Source organism: Metopolophium dirhodum, chromosome 5 (genome assembly GCF_019925205.1).
Source record: "Metopolophium dirhodum isolate CAU chromosome 5, ASM1992520v1, whole genome shotgun sequence".
Classification (NCBI taxonomy): domain Eukaryota; kingdom Metazoa; phylum Arthropoda; class Insecta; order Hemiptera; family Aphididae; genus Metopolophium; species Metopolophium dirhodum.
The window spans coordinates 6,800,142-6,817,487 of NC_083564.1; the positions used below are offsets into that span (position 1 = coordinate 6,800,142).

At 36.9% G+C, this 17,346-nt stretch overlaps 1 protein-coding gene across 2 annotated transcripts in view; it reads left to right on the top strand.

The window, feature by feature from the left end:
* The window catches only part of LOC132944449 (laminin subunit gamma-1), a 56,519-nt gene that overhangs the window by 21,059 nt on the left and 18,114 nt on the right, over positions 1-17,346 (top strand). The window contains exon 1 of one of the 2 annotated variants that reach the window (XM_061013793.1): positions 7,321-7,767. The exons of the other annotated variant lie outside the window; for it this stretch is intronic. Coding sequence (XP_060869776.1) covers positions 7,671-7,767 — 97 coding nt within the window. The 5' untranslated portion in view covers positions 7,321-7,670. Of the gene's footprint in view, positions 1-7,320; positions 7,768-17,346 lie in introns of those variants that run through there. 2 annotated transcript variants of the gene reach the window in all.

Consider the following 17,346-nt stretch of genomic DNA (forward strand, 5'->3'; position numbering starts at 1 on the left):
GCTATAATTATACCTGCATAATATATTATAATGTGAATTGGGGAACTCGTTATACTTATAATACCAGCCATGCTACCGTGCACGGTCTATCATAGAAATGGTCGAGAAAAACGTCATAAATCGCATAACGTACCTATAGTTGTTTCAATAAATTTATCACGAAAATTATGTTGAAAACCGTTGCTATACCCACGTGTTAAAAAACTAATAATAATCTATTGCGTTGATTTCCCGTAGCTTTTTTTTGTGTAGGCATATTCTAAAAAACTGTGATGATATATATATAATAATATTATCATATTGTACGTACGACCGATAGCCGTAGATATAGAGCGGTGTTACTCGCGTCATATTTTTGTCTTTAGTGACAAGACTGGAGAAACTGCAGTCGGGTTATCGGGCCAGCCACATAAATTATATTATTATTATAATGTATGACGCGTGTCTCGTCTGCATATTATTGATCATTACGTCATAACAATAATAATATATAGTAAAAATAGTAAACATCGTACCGCAGTCGTGTGCATGCAGTATATAGGGACGGGGCGATAACGGTTGCACGTGATGAGAAATAGTGAAAATACGGTTGACATCCTTGGTCAATGCTGTTCGTCAGCGCCACTGTCATTGGTAGGTATACATAATAATAATATTAGAGGTATTAATAGGTAGGTATAGGTAGGTATATACCTACGTCGTCGTCGTCGTCGTCGTCGTCGGTAACCCCGTTATGTTGTGTTCGTCATCTGCAGGTATATACCGTCGTCGTCGTCGTCGTCTTGTACACGCACGCGGACACGACGGAGTGTCGGCGGAGGAGGGAGTTAAGTGTAAGAAAAAAAATTGTGAAAAAAAAAAATAGCAAACAGGTCTAAATGAAAACGGTACGAAAACAGAGTATACGATGGAATTAAAAGAGACCGGTTGCCGAATATGGTGCAGTCGCAATGGTTTCTCGGAACGACGACGCAGCTCCACGCCGTCCGTGTATACCTTTACTCGTGTGTGTGTGTGTGCGTGTGTGTGTGTGTGTGTGTGTGTGTGTGCGTGCACTTGTGCGTATTGTATATTATATACGTATACGCGGTACGCGTCGTTTATATCGTGACAAAACGGACATGCCATCGCGTACGGGACCTGATTGGAGAGAAGTCAGGACTTCGACAGGAATTTCTTCTCCAAGGTCCTGGATGACACTTTGTCTTCTACATTACATACCCGTACCTACATAATGATACGGACCGGGCGTTACGGTTTCGTCGAGTCCGTCTCTCGCGCAACAGATTGTACACCGATGCGCTGCTCGTTATTATTGTTATTATTATTATTATTATTATTATTATTATTATTATGTACCGACGACGTTTTCGTATATTATTATCATTACAGCTCTGTTGTCTTCGCCATAGGCAGTCGGCTTAATATTATCATCGTGATTAATTGCCCAGTCACGCCCATAACAATATGTAAATAATATTGTACGGCGAGTACTGACGAGTAACATACGATTTCGGAGAGTTTTGGACGTATAGTTTGGTTAGGATTTGGAGTTATATGTATGGGCTAACAAAAAACGGCGGGCATTAAAACGTATTTAGTCAAAATTACTATTTATTATTATTTACTAGGCACCTATTAAGTATTGATATTGAAATTTCCTACCATCGCTTATCTTATAATATACGTCCTGTTTCGTTACTGACGATATGAAATGAGTGCTGAGCAGGATGAGATGACTATTTTCACGCAAATATATGTCACGCGATATATACGATCGTTGGTAGGTGGTAGCGTTATTTGACAATAATAATAATAAAATACATGTCAGTATAAAATCGGAAGGAAAATGTATGTTTAAAAAAAATGTTTGTACTAAGTTGGGTAATATTTTTCGGAATCGATTAGGTCGGTTTTTGGACTGAATCCGGTGTAAATATGGGTCCACGGCGGTCTCGACTGTAATTCGTCCAAATTGTGTGCAAATCTGTTTTTCCGTTCCATCACTGTCGTTATAACAATATACGCCGTCGAGTATAATATTATATAGGTGTATAATATACATACTGCAGATTTGTATAGTAAGTCTAGTCGAAACACCCACTATCTGAACACAATTTTTTAACCGTCCACGTCCAATAACCTTGAAAAATCGTCAACTCTTAGTCAAAATAAATATGACGAGGAGGAAAGAGCTGCTGTTGGTATTTTCCACGGTCGATATTATCCATTGAATCATCTATGTTTTCAGAAAACAGTTTTCCACGCGAAATTTATGAGTGCTCGTCGTATTACTAATATATTTTGTCACGAGACCTACTACATGTTTTTTTTTTCTATCTACATAAACGCGCGAACGATTCGATTCTAATATTTCCTTACAAGGCTCTGCAGCGACGATACCGATACGACGGTTTCCACTGGAAATATTGAGGCGAATCCTGTAAGTCTTATCGGCGTGTACGCTTGTAACGCACTGCAATAATAATAATGTATAATATAATATACGAGGTGGGCATAAAAGTGTGTACCTGCGACTATAATGTTATACCTATAAACTGCAAGCACGCGTGCACATTTCCTTCGCTGCTCGTATAATACAAGTTCGAGTAACGCATTATAATTTCGCGGTTCGCACTAATAGTCGATGTTACGGTCGCATGACTGCAATAATAATATAATGTTATTATGTGCATATTATTATAGACAAAGTGCGACAAAGGCACTCGTAGAAGGAATGATATAATATCCCGCTGGCCCGTTATCGCGACTCGGCAAGATAACGTACCTGTATATATATATATATATACATATAGGTACAACTACAAATGATTTATCGATAATATTCATAAACTGCAGTGTTATTGGAATAATTCCAAAATGCCGGAAAAAAAGTTAACGTGCTCCGCAGATACCGCAGTTGTAATGTACCGCAGCTGCAGATATTAATAATAATATATATTACGACGTTTTTTTTTCTCCTGCCGCCGTTACCTCCCCGCAGAATAGTGTCGTCGTATTATATTATACCTACCTCATAAACCTACCCGCGGCTAATAGTTATTATTGTTGTACCTACGTGTTACATACCATAATGATATCGACCATAATTATAAGACCATAACGATATCGAGCTCGATTCAAATCCCCGGGCGAATCTGCAGCGGTCGTAGATAATAATATTATAATATAGGCATATTATATATACGCCCGACCCGCGCGTGCGCATGCGTCGCGTCGTGCGGAAGTAAGCACCGTTTTTTTTAAGAATAATGTGTATAATAAGACGTATAATATAACTAGGTAGTCATATACATTCACATAATACTTTTTACAATAATATTATACATTATAAAACATAAATATATATATATATGATACGGCGGGGCGGCGTGTGGTATCCGCTTACTACGACGGCGGTGGCGGCGGCCTGCATAATATAATGATATCTGCGGCATTCTTTCGTGACACTATTAATAATTTTCCACGGAAAACGTATCGATTGCACATTATCAATTCAGGTGTCCGGCCGTGGGTCATCACGACGTTTGAAAAATTATAACCTCAAGTCTGTGTTTATCGTTGTTATTGCCCAATTTATGACCGATCGCCACCGCGCGGCGAATCCAACAACTTACGCGAGTACGATGAAAATAAACTCGCAACATATATGATGATTATACTCAACATAAACCACCGGTCGGTATGAGTATAATATTATTACCTATATGCGGTTATGGCGTGTTTTCGAAGTTTCAAACTGTATGCGATTCTGGTGCTGCAGCTGCGGTGGTCTCGGAGTGCAGTTTTATACGCGTGTAACAATAGATTTAATAATATTTATTTACACTATAATACCTAATTCGACTACGTAGGCAGGTTTATGGAGGGGAAAAAAAACGTCGTCTCCGTGGATTACGTCTTATATGAAAATCGAATGCGTTGGCAAGGAATAATAATAATTATAAGGCGATGTGAACAGTGTGCTACCAGGTATACTCGCGGTATGCTGCAGCATGGGAATCGCTTACGAGATAGTTTATCGCATATTCTATCTCAATCACTGCAGCGATCTCGTGTCAGCTTGTCGTCGTCGTCGTAAATCAATTAGTTGTCTAAATCTATACCGATCTCGTCGAAATCGATATTATTCTATTATTTTAGATAGGTACATTTTGTATGAGCTACAAACGATTACTATTGAATTAACTACTATAATATTGATACAACAAAAGACACAATGACTATTGTAAACCCACAGGGACATTCATATTTTCCATTATATCATTTCTTTAAGGTTTTTCGTAATCTGTTGTCAAACTTCCAAACTTCCCAAGCCCACCTCGCACCATTTATTATTATTATTATTATTTATCTCGTTTACATACATAATTTAAGTACCGGAATAAAAGGTCTCACCACCACCTCTCAATAATTTGTATTTCGTCCATTATAAATTAAAACTAAATAATATCGTAGCACATGAAAACATTTATACAGCACAGATCACCTTTAATCGACAGTAACTGTCTGATCTCATCGGAAAATTACTTATCAGGCGTTTATTATAAATAATTATAACATAGGTACTTATATATCCCACTATCCCCGTCCGGAGAGGTCAATCCGGGGGCTGCAAATGTACAATCGGTGCAGTAGTGATAGTATTGTCAATTCATTTGAGTTTACACAGTCCACAAATAAACGTACGTATTTAATACACGGGGACAAAATTACCCATTTCGGGGTGAAAATTTTCTTTTACCAATATTAATTATTAATATACATACATTAATATACCTAACCTATATAGGTAGGTACTCAGTAATAAGTGGTGAAACATACAATTTTACGTATACATATTTATTATGTATACCTATTATAATATGGAATATTATGTGTATCGACCGTCGTATAAAGTGTAACAAGGTACATCACGTGTGTATAAAATAATTGATATATTTGATCGAGAATTTCGTCGAGCCTATTCATTTTTGACGCCAGGTCGGTACCTATACCTAAACTGTATGTAACTTTCTTTTTGTGCCCCCCCCCCCCCCCTGTACAGAGAAATATGCGTATTATTCAAACGGGTTTTTACTTTCCGGGATTGAAATGCGTACCTCGTGCAACATTTTTTTTCCACATTTTATTTTGTCTCCAAAACGTAAAAATGCTACTGAAACGCAATACACGGATAACATATATAATAACGAGCGTTACGTACAATCGAATGTCTAAAGATTTATTTTTAAATGCATTGTGCCCTTCAGTGCGCGGAGACTCCAGTGCTCGGCGCATTCCCTATTTGGAGAAACAGCTTGTCAGAGAAGTGCTGTCGATAAGCGTTTCGGTATTGAAAAAGAAAGAAAATAATATGTACCTACGGGTAGAGGACGTAGGTATACGTACTGCGCGCGGTGCTTTCTCGATTATTCATATACCGGGGTTACCTGCTGCAGCGTGTGCATGCGTCGACCATTATTGTAAATCGGGTTTTAATTAGTGACGACGACGGCTATCATGCGTGATGGGTATTTTTAAATTTTTTTTTTCCATTTTCGAAACCCGATTCGACAAACGGAACATGTGTAACTCGCGTTTTTGTTGTCTTAAGTTTTTTGCAAGTGCATACCTTCAGATATATCATCATTGCAGTTGTATAGTATGATAATAATACATTATGCGAGTCTTCGCGGCGGCGGTTCGTTTATCATCATCACACAAACGGTTTTCCTCGGCGACTCGCGAGAAAACGGTCCTCTGCGGCAGGTCGTATACCTACTCATCATTCGATATTATAATAGATGCAGAGTTGTGTCGGGTAATTAGACGCGCCGTCCAGGGATTTGGGTTTTTGGACACGACCTGAAATGACCTGGCAACGACCGCTCGGATCTGCGAACCAAAAACGTTGCAGCGATTAATCATGACTCTCTAAATATATAACTCTCTAATAATATATTGTATAAAAGCAATGGCGGGGCACACGAGCAAGTCATAATAATAATAATAACGCGACTCCCGGTATTGAATATCAATAAAATATTTTGACAGTTATACCTGTCTTGTAAGTGTTAATGTAATACCAGTAGGACTGCGGAGCGCATAATATATTATTATTATTATTATAATGTTATGGTACAACGCGTGGGCGCATTAAACACAACGATTTCTCGATACCTACGATTAAATACGGCGTGTTTCCGCTTTATCATTTTTTTGAACACACTGTTTATATTATAGGCGGGTTACACTCTCGTCAAACGCGTTTCAATCAGTCATATTTTATTCACGTCGAATATTGCAGTTTTGCGGTCTTATATAGTATAATATGTGTTTTAAATCACGCCGCTTAATCACGGTTTTTCGTCTCGTCCGGTTTCGCCGATTCCCTCTGAGCCGCGTTCGAGTATTGCCACAACAACGTTTAAATAATTGTATAATAATATATATAATGCATAATGGTAAAACTATGAAATCACAATTTTCCCGCCAACGAAAGAATAATGTTCTAAACGACATTGCACGTACGCAATTTTTCAAATTCCATAAAGTATTAATAATGCGTGTAATATTATTGTAGGTTATATATTGTATAATATTATACCTGTTGAAACTGTGAATATGCTGGCACACGGTTCAACGATAATTTATATTTCTGTTTGTAGAATAATAATATTGTGTCAAAGGTCGTGCGTGTTGTATTGCAACTATCTAAATGCTGCTTCAATAATATGTTAATAGAATATAGACAACAATATGCAGCTGGTTGTACTCGAGGAAATAATACATCATAATAATATAGTAATTACCTTCGGCGTTTATAATACTCGCCATCATTCCTCCGATCCAGCTTGTTATCCAATCGTTCGCGGGTCGAAAATTAAGAAATCGTAACATTTCCGTGTTTTTACAATATCTGCGTTATTAATTTTTTTAAGACATTTTTTTTGCATGCGTTTGAGGTAAAAAAAATTGTTTGCACGGTGTCACGTCTAATCCGCTGCAGCCATCGGCGATGACACGATGCCACACGATAATAATTAATAGTTTCCGCAAAGTAGGTACACCACTCTAACTGTATACCGAAATGCGTCGAGGCGGCCCGCGGCCAAATCGCACATTGTACAAGAATCCGAAGGGTCGTCAAGTGCGCTCGTTCGGTTTTTTTTCGAAAATATCCCCCGGTGCAGGTATGTTTACACGCATACAGACACACGGACACTCACACACACACACACACACACACACACACCTGTACACCACCACCGACACACTCTACCTGGTGCCGACACATAGATAACCAGTCTTCGCGTCCACGGGCTAGCGTCAGCTCGTGTCTCGGTGCACTATCGCTCGTCGCATACCGGATCCGCGCTCGTAGCTGCGCGTGTCTATTACAAGTAGTTTAATTATTATTTTATTTTTTATTATTATTTTCGTTACCGTTCGTCGAATATTGTTCACACCGCGTCCGGCGTGACGTTATAAAATAATATTGCACCACCGCATTAAAACGCCTATATATATATATATATTAGTACCCACCGATTTCGTTGAAAATAAATACGAATATTGTACACGCGCTCCGAAACGATATCTGACGTTCCCGCCGGATCTGTAACGCTCTCGATCGACGATGTAATCAAATCGGACGATGCGTCATAATGGAACTGATTGCATTTTGCCTGTGGATTTTCGCACTGGTTCCCCGTTGTCAGCCCACCGAATGGGACGGATTCACACCTTGGTTCACCGGTTCTGGTAAATAATTATTATTATTATTATTATTATTATTATTATTATTACTATGAGTAGCGTTTACATTTACTATTCAATTTTTTGTTTTTTTTTTTGGTTTTGTAAATTTTCGGAATATTAATATTGGACTATATTATAATATTATGAAGTATTTTAAAATTCGAGTTGAAAAAAACTGCGGTACAGTTTGATTTTGTACAGTTTTTATTCCAGACGATAATTATAATCAAGTGTTAATATTGTACACATTCAATCATTGTAGTTATTTGATTTGAACGAATTTCTTGCAGATGATAACTATCAATCAATATTAGTCTAAAATATTGCCTAATAGACGTTCAAAAAAAAAAATATGTTGCGTACCGATTTTTTTTTTTTAATAATATACCAACCGAGACACAACAATAAAATATTGTTAAAACGACGATTGAGTTATTTTAAAAGGTTAGGTGTGAAAAAAATGTTATCGTGATTCTTTTTTTTTCAACCGGCCATTAAACGCGATGATTTTGTAACAAAACAAATTGCCCGACTCCTCGACGAGCGCAGTGCGCGTCCGAAATGGAATTGGACGCGATGATTTGTTACCCTGCGGTTAAAGCATACCTATATATGTAGGTATATAGACACACACACACACACACACACGTGTCTCGTATGGTGAAGTGTGTGGTATGCGCGCAACAGTGACTGTAATGACCGGAACGTCGTCCCTCGGCCACTTTGGCCATAATAATATCGAATTCTTAGCTACCAGCCGAGTGTAATGTGGGATTGTCACAGCGACTAAGTGCGTATAAACGGTGACTTTCCGATATTCTCCCGTGCTGGCCGCGGCTAATTAGTCCTTCAGGATGGGAAAAAGGATTATTTCACATGATGCGTCTGACGGAGTGACGCGCTCGTTGTTCTCGAGAAGTCCGCGGCCGCCCCCGTCACTGTATATAGGTATACTTAATATTGTATGTATATATATATATATATAAGGTAGGTACGTAATCCGTGTTATGGTCCTGAATAAATTATATAATGACCCGTTCGTGAGGTGTGCCTTTTTACAACCGTCGAAAACCGAGCCGCTGCAGCAGCACTCGAGCTCATCTCATCCTATATACAATATTATACATAATATTATTGTAATGTATTATTTGTCCGTTTATTAGACGATACACTTTTCGTGAGAGTAAGAAGATTGATGCGTTTTTCACTTGAATGGTACCGTAATTAAAAAATAATAAATATATACACGCGAGAGAGTATATAAGACGAAGGCGACGGCATATATATATGTATGACGTATTACAAATTAACCACAATCAGTAATGTCATCGCGGCGGCGGCGGCTGCGATTAGCCTGAGCATTTTGTGCATATACCTTCACTGACTATAATAATATATAATATTCAGCTCGTAAATATAATACGGACGGTTTTAACAATTACCCGGGTGTTGGACGAAACTGATTTTGACAAGCAGACGCGTCCGTCGTCCAGATCGATGATTTATCGTGATATTCGTCGTCCCGAAATATCGTTTGATCGCGCATCGTGGCCTCGTCAAAATCCCTTTATTTTTTCTAAGACCATCGTACCCACTTAGCACCCGATTTTTCATTACACACTGCACTCATATAGGTATATACTGGTGTATCATATCGTGTATATATAATAGAATGAGAGACGCGGCAACGACACACATTATAATAATATTATTATAATACATTGTCCCTATGTATCCTATCATAATATACAGCCGCAGCAGCGAAGAATTCGTGCGCATGCAGCCGCCTCGTGGAGGGGGTCATTATTAATGTCGAAGTATTATTGTACGCTCCGCCACCCGATCGTAAATCAATTGTTTATATGGGTATGTTAGGTGTACCTATATACGTATATAATGCATGCTATAGGTACTTACATCCGAGGAGGGTATTTTTTCGTAAATACCTGACCGGTTCTTATCTCGCAGGACACGGCGTATTTATTATTATAATATTATTAATAAGGAAGGGGAGCGCGACGATAATTAGACATCTGTGTATTCTCGATAATGAATGTTCGCCTCGGGTATGGAAAGACCAAAATTATGTAAATTTCATTGTGGCTCCTCCGTTGTGCCATCATTTTCCCTAAAAATGCCGGCGTGTATAATCGTACTCAGCGGGTAGTGGCGCCATACATACGTGCATAGGACCTACGTATAAAAAAAAAATCCCCCAAAAACAACATTACTATAAAGAAATCGCAGTTAAACCGACTACGACTCCCACGCGCGATGCACACTATTTAACGACCGGCCCACCACCCACATTTTCCTATTGTTACTTTTAGTATCGATTGCACCTGCGGCAAAAACTATAGTTTTCGGCACCGCTTCGGTCTACTTAAAACGAAAACAATAATTCGGACATTTTTCAAAAGCGTAAAATTATTGCGTGGAGGAGTCGTCGGCCGCTAGTATATAGGTTCATTATTTTATTATATATTGTAGTCACGTCTCGTATTCTATACCGATGTCAAGAAATATAAATAATATCGTTATTATATACAGTTGTCAGCGCGTTCGATAAAAATCACATATTTTGGACATAGGTACCTGCAGCTATTTATGATACACTACCTATATATTGTACAATATATAGCGGGTATAAGTGTATAACGTATACACACGACTTGTTGCTGCAGGGAAATCTCTACCGAACCGTCGTCCATGATTTTTGGGCAAGCTGCAGTAGGCATTGTTGGAATTTACATAAAGGTGCATCTGTTTGACATCTCTCAGATGATGACTTACTTGTTTTTTAAACGTTTTAGCCAACGTGACCTGCACGTGTGTTTAAACTGTCGGCAGGTTCGAGTGCATGCAGGGCCGCATACGTACCTATATACGGTACATAACCTCTACATATATAATATTAATGCATTGCATAATAATATAGTTAAATATTTCGTAATAATATCGTATTTGTAGTGTTTTCGAGTAGATTACGGAGACTTTAACGCGCGCGTGATGAACATCAGCACAATAATAAAATCTGTAGTCGGTACAATAGATTTTTTTTCGTGGCACTCGTCTAAACGTTTCTTCCCTGGGCGTAACGTTTAAAACAATCGATCGTTAATTATACTGTTACGCGTTCGGTTTTCCTTTCTCCCTCACTAAATACTATTATACCTACTATAATATTATTATATTATTATGCTGCACATTATATCCCTATACATTATTATATTTAATATGTATATTGTATATTGTGCACCATTAAGAGTTTAATGTATAACAATATATATACATATAAGTAACGCGGTACTGTCAATGATAGTTGTTGTTGGTAGCAGAAAATAAAACCTATACGGCAATTAATGTTGACCTTATGAGGTCATAACAATTATAAGTGTCTTTTGTTGTTACCGACTAATGGCAGATAAATACGTCAAAATACCGGGTAACTTATTTTGATCGAGATTCACAGCAGACTCTTAATTGGTTAAAAAGTATTTACAAAAGTAAATAATTATACGATTCATGTATATTATGTATAGGTAATAATATGATCTAATATAATATCAGAATAAAAAAAAAAAAAACGTTGATATTTACTTTATTGCAGGTACCTAGTCATGAATAAAACAATAAGGGGATAGCTGGCTACTTGTCTAAATAATTTTAAGAGTTTGTAGAGGTAGGTAGGTACATGATAGATACCCGTATTATGCGATATCATGTTCGAGATAATATCTTTTCGTGCTCTAATTTTATGAGAATTCCGTACATAGTGTATAACTAACATGCGCATATTATATATGGTAGAAACGACAAGACTTTCACGTTTTTTTTTTTGTCGATATTTTCAATAACACGCTGTATCCCGCTGTAGTTCCGAGCGGTCGACTTCATGAGGTCGTGATTACTCGTAATTAAATATTATAATAACGATGATAAAAAATTATAACGACTGTCCCATAATTTGTACTGAAGAAAGGTTATATATACAACGAAAATATTTGAATGACAGATTGTCATTGGAATATAATGTTATTATAATATTTTTTTTTCCGATTTTTCCCATATTATTTTCAACTCAACGATTCGATAAAATAATACAAAATAGTAATCGTACTTTTTAATCAACTTTTCTATGGGGTTTTAATCAGTTACTAGTTATTATTCATTGTAATAATGTAATCATTAGGTATGTATATTATAATATTATACTTGCTATTTTAATTAAATGGATACTGTTGTCATTGAGTTAACTATCGTCGGACGGAATTTGCGATTTCTTGATTTCTTGATTCGCATTTAGTCATTCGATATACCTAATAATCGATTAAATAGGAACTTATTTTTAATTAACTATAATCACAAAATATTTGTATGCACTTGAAATGATATACAGTGTTTAATTGTGAATTTAAAAAGTATATCTGCAGGGTACTATGCATTATTATGTATACCTACCTAATTAAATTTTTTCAATTTCTTCGTATAGACACCCTACCTATAGTTTTAAGATATTATACAATCCTATCAACAGTAACTGTTATGAAAACCAACAGGCATTTAAAAAAAAAAATATAAAATAATGTTTTTTTATTTTGTAATCAAATTAGGAATCGCGTAGTTTATGGTTACTATTTAGTATTTTATGACCGTTGTTTCATATTATACATATAAAAAAAAAACCTGAAATGCCTTTTGAGACACGGAGAATAATGTTTATGTGCCTACTCGACTTGTGCAAACGACAAGAATTTGCAATAGAAGATCCGCGTCAAATTGACGCAGAAACACAATGTTTATAGAAATAATAATAATATATCGGAGGAATAATATTATGGTATTGCAATAAACAGGATGATGATGGACATTGCTGATCGAGTTTTCAAAACGAATTCGAACCCTGCAGAGTGTATCTATACGGGTATTTTAATTTTAATTTATTCATGTGATATCGACGGAGGCGTGAACCATATATATTCTAAGGGTGGTGGGGAGGGGTGTTGTATTTATAAAATAGAGCTGAATAGCTTATAATAGACTATTGTGGGGTTTAACCAATATTACATCGTATATAGAATATAGAAATGTAGTATATGTACACGTAAGTACAAAAGGTTCAATTATCATGGCAGAATTTTGGCGCGTGGGAAAGTGCTAGGGGAGTGGATGCACCGCTCGGTGGAGGTCGACGTTCAAGTTTCGTCGCAGAATTATTATAATAATATTTATAATAATAATAATAATAATAAAATGTAGGACGATTCGTACCGATACGTAATAATATTATGATAATATGCGCGATGGGCCGCGGCGGCGTGGCGTTTATCGCGATGGTCCAGTTGTCACGCACCGACGATCCCGGCGGAGGTCCGTTCCCGCGAAGGTACGTTATTCACATACAGCGTGATTCACCGAGCACGATCGGTGAACGAACGAGGGTCATTAATATCGTTCCTTCGTTTGTTCAAATACTGATTTTGGAATTTTCCGGTATAGGTACGCCGCCCATCGTGGCTGCAGCGGCTCGCTTTTCCAGTTGTTCAGATTTTTCATACCGTTTAAGCACGTATTAATAACGATGTATAGTTTCCTGGAGTGGCGATACAAACTTCTGTTTTTCAAACGACAACCCGCAATACCGTATTGTTGCCCCGTAGAGCAGACGATCTTTCCGAAAAGTTCGATGTATCTAAATCAAAATCCTAACCAGTAGTTTCTCAGTGGACGAAGTTTATGTACTTCAAAGGACAATATTATATTCCTTAAAAATGGGGTTACAAAAATATAATGACATATAAACATAATATCTATGTATTATGCAATATTAGTTCGAGGTGTTTAATTATTCACGGACAATTTGTACAGTATATAACATGTTTATTGATTGAATTACCAAAATCAATAATAAATCATTATCGTGAACTTATTATTCTTATACCTATAGAACGCAAAGTTAAATTACTTAATACTACTCGTCCGAATTTCGTTGTACCTATGTACCGACATCGGCGTTTTCTAAAACGCCGCATCTGATCGAAAATGTACAGGAAATGAAGACGGTTTTCGTTCGAAAATAATAAGTTAATATCGGCGCAAGACACTCTTTGAATGGTATATAGTTTATTATGAAATAGCTGACGTATTTGAAGATACGGCCTTAAAGTAGCTATACAGGTTACCTATATAAAATATATAACCTAATTAACAATAATGAACTCCGCCCGATTAAAAACGCCGAACATCGTCGGGGTTTCGACTAGTTCACAGTAACGGGAAACACTGCAGGGAGTAAGCGTGCTCGGTGGATCTCCCTGTATGCGCATTATACACGTGTTATATATTATGTTTACCGGTATGCGATTTCGTACACGTCGTCATGTCTCTAATAATAATAATAATAATATCGGTTAAGGCTCTCGCGACGTCGTGCGCGGAGGTTGCGTCGATCCTACACAATATAATAATATAATAATAATATCTCCTCCACCGCATCGCAGTTTTCGCCGCCACGGCAACGCGATGATCGCAAAACGATATTACACTCGCGGGACACACGCGCACACGATTATTGTACATCGGACAAGGCATAATATTATGGGGGGGGGGGGGGGGGGGGTGAGGGTGTCTGTAGGTACCCGCCCGTAAATCATCGTGGCATACATCGTGTGGGCGGCACTTGCCAGAAATTTAAGGGCGGCGTCATAAATTTGCCCCATACGATTTCACGTGATTGCTTCTTTATAATATGATAATAATGTCTATAATATTATATGGCTGGTATTGTAACTTACCGTTTTATTACTCGAAAAAAAGAAAACGAATAACTCGGACCTGTATAAATTATGCTACAATCGAAATGTGCAGTAGGTACCTATCACTTATAGGCTCTTATAATAAATTGTGCCATAGACTGAAAACTATGATAATATATCATAACCCACATTTTCGGCATATCGACTGGGTAAATAAATAAAGAGTCTTATATTAATTGTCGTTTGACCTTAAATCTTTCAAGCAGATTTCGAAACGAGGAGTTCGTAGTCGGTATATTTTCTATTATCTGCAATATTTGGTATTTAGTAATATGTACATTTTGTCTTCATCAGTCGCGGTACATATATTTCTATTTCCCTAGAGTCCTAGTAGAAAGGCATATATTGTGAAAATAGTTCAGAGATGAAAAAACGATAAAAAAGTTTTCGCATACTGTATATATGATGTATAGAAGTATCGGCTGATGCAATGTCTTTTAACAGTGGAAATGCACAAAACGACATTCAAAAAAATGTATCATGAAAAACGTCGAAGCTTACAAATTAAGGAGGAAATATATTCTTAACGGTAGAGATGCGCAAGTAATCGCTAATCAATATTTTATCGAAATTAACGAACAAATTTAACACAACCATATCGCTATAACACGGGCTGATATGAACATTAAATATTTTCAAAAATAGGTAGGTACATCGAAATACTAGAGAAATACTACGTAGAACAGCTGTCTAATAACCAGATTGCTATTATAATATGAAAAGCCTCCCACCGATACGTCAAATAAAGAATTGCAACAACTTGTAATTTTAAATTACTTATTGCCTCGTAAGACTTAGATGTTATTTACAAAATATGAAGTTATTATATAAAACAATCATACTAATATAATATCATAAATTAGGTGTATTAAAAATTATTATTTTTATAAATTATAATAACTAATTGATATTGCACAACATTTTATTTTAAATCAAGGATTATCTTCTATTTTTTAGATTCGCATATCAAAACAATAATTTAATATTAGTATATTATTCTTATATAGGGATAATAGTAGACGCATGACGTAATAAAATTTACATGACAAATACACTATGTAAATATTACTATACATGGGTACTGCTAAATAAATAAGCTATTATCATTATTTATAGTTTTTTCAAGAGTAATCTATAAGACATATTTTATGTCATGAAATTGAAATTGTCATAGATTATACTATCGATTAAAAAGCGCGTATATTGACGTGTCTCACGGTCCCACGGAGACACTTAGGGAGGGTGCAGATATGGAACGTTTAGCACCTACTTTATAATACGATCGATTGTTTTTTTTTTTTTGTCTTTTATCACAATTATTTATTTATGTTATTTTAATACCGTCAACGCCGCCGACTCCCGCGCAGATAATAATATTATAACTCACTTAAAACTGGTCCGCGGACGAGATAGGTGCCACGCTGTCGCCGCCGCTGCAGCCGTCGTTGTCGTGTACGTTCTATGTGCCTTTTTTTCCTTTCCACTTTCCAGTACTTATATACATAACATTATATGAGACAACGTCGCCTCACGTTATCCATTAGACGCGTTTTTCTCACGATCCGCAACCGCAGCTGTGTTTTTTGTTTTTACATTTTTTTTTTTGTCTCCTATATTATACTCGCACACTCATTTCTCCTATGAGTTATATCAGAATTATGTAAATCTAACGGAAGGCTTAAAATTTTAAGACTGAACTCCGCTGCTGTGTAAAATGTACAGTCACGCGCTACGTCGTACTGCTCCAGTCTCTCTGTTTCATCGTAGATAATATTATTATCGTCGCTCGAGAACCGCAGTCTCTATTTTCCCGACTTTTCAGGAGGAACAAAACAACGACACTGTTTCGTTGCTAACAATCACGAAAGTCACTATCCCTCTGAGCAATTATATTATTATTATCATCTCAAAAACGTGTACCTACTTAAACTTGCTGAAAAGTAATTTAAACCAAAAAAGATTTTCCACTAAAAATCCATGAGGATATAGTGTAATAATCAAACTTTAGATAGGCCATGAAGTCTCTGAGATTATATAGTAGTTTTAGTTTAGGCCACGTTTAGGTCACTAAAATACATTTTTGGTAAAGATTCGTGAGATTGGCCTTGATAGTGTAGTATTTAAATTTCAAACGGGCCAAGATGACAAACGACCTTAGACAGGCCATGATGACATTTTGATTTTCCACAGTTGACACAATATTATTAATATGTCGTTGTAACCTCAAAACGACTAACGCATCGGACTCGCTGTCCCGAAATGACACAAATCCATTGATGTAAATATGTATATGGTATTATGAGTTGGCCATGATGGTTCTTAACCTTAAGTGACGTTATTTTTTTAGCCAGTTCTCACACGCGGAGGTTGTCCTTTGCGATCCCTCGTGGTTCGTCAAATCTACAGTCAAATCATACATACCTATTTGTAAGAAACCGCGTTACGACGACGACGACGACTACGTCTGCTTCGCCCGGTCTCGTTTCACGAATCGCTGACGCCGCCACCGTGGTCTCGGACCACCCAAAATGTTAATATTGTACAGTAATTACCGTTTTTTCTTCTTCTTTCGAATCCGGTGGTGTTAATTGAACTCGAAGAATATCCGATCCACCGCCACCGACGTCCGGCGAGGGAGAGAGAAACGCGGTGGTCTCCACAAACATATAATATTAATATTATACAACAATGTGCCGTTGTATAATACGACGACGACGACGATGATGATAATAATAATAATAATAATAATAATAATAATATATCACTC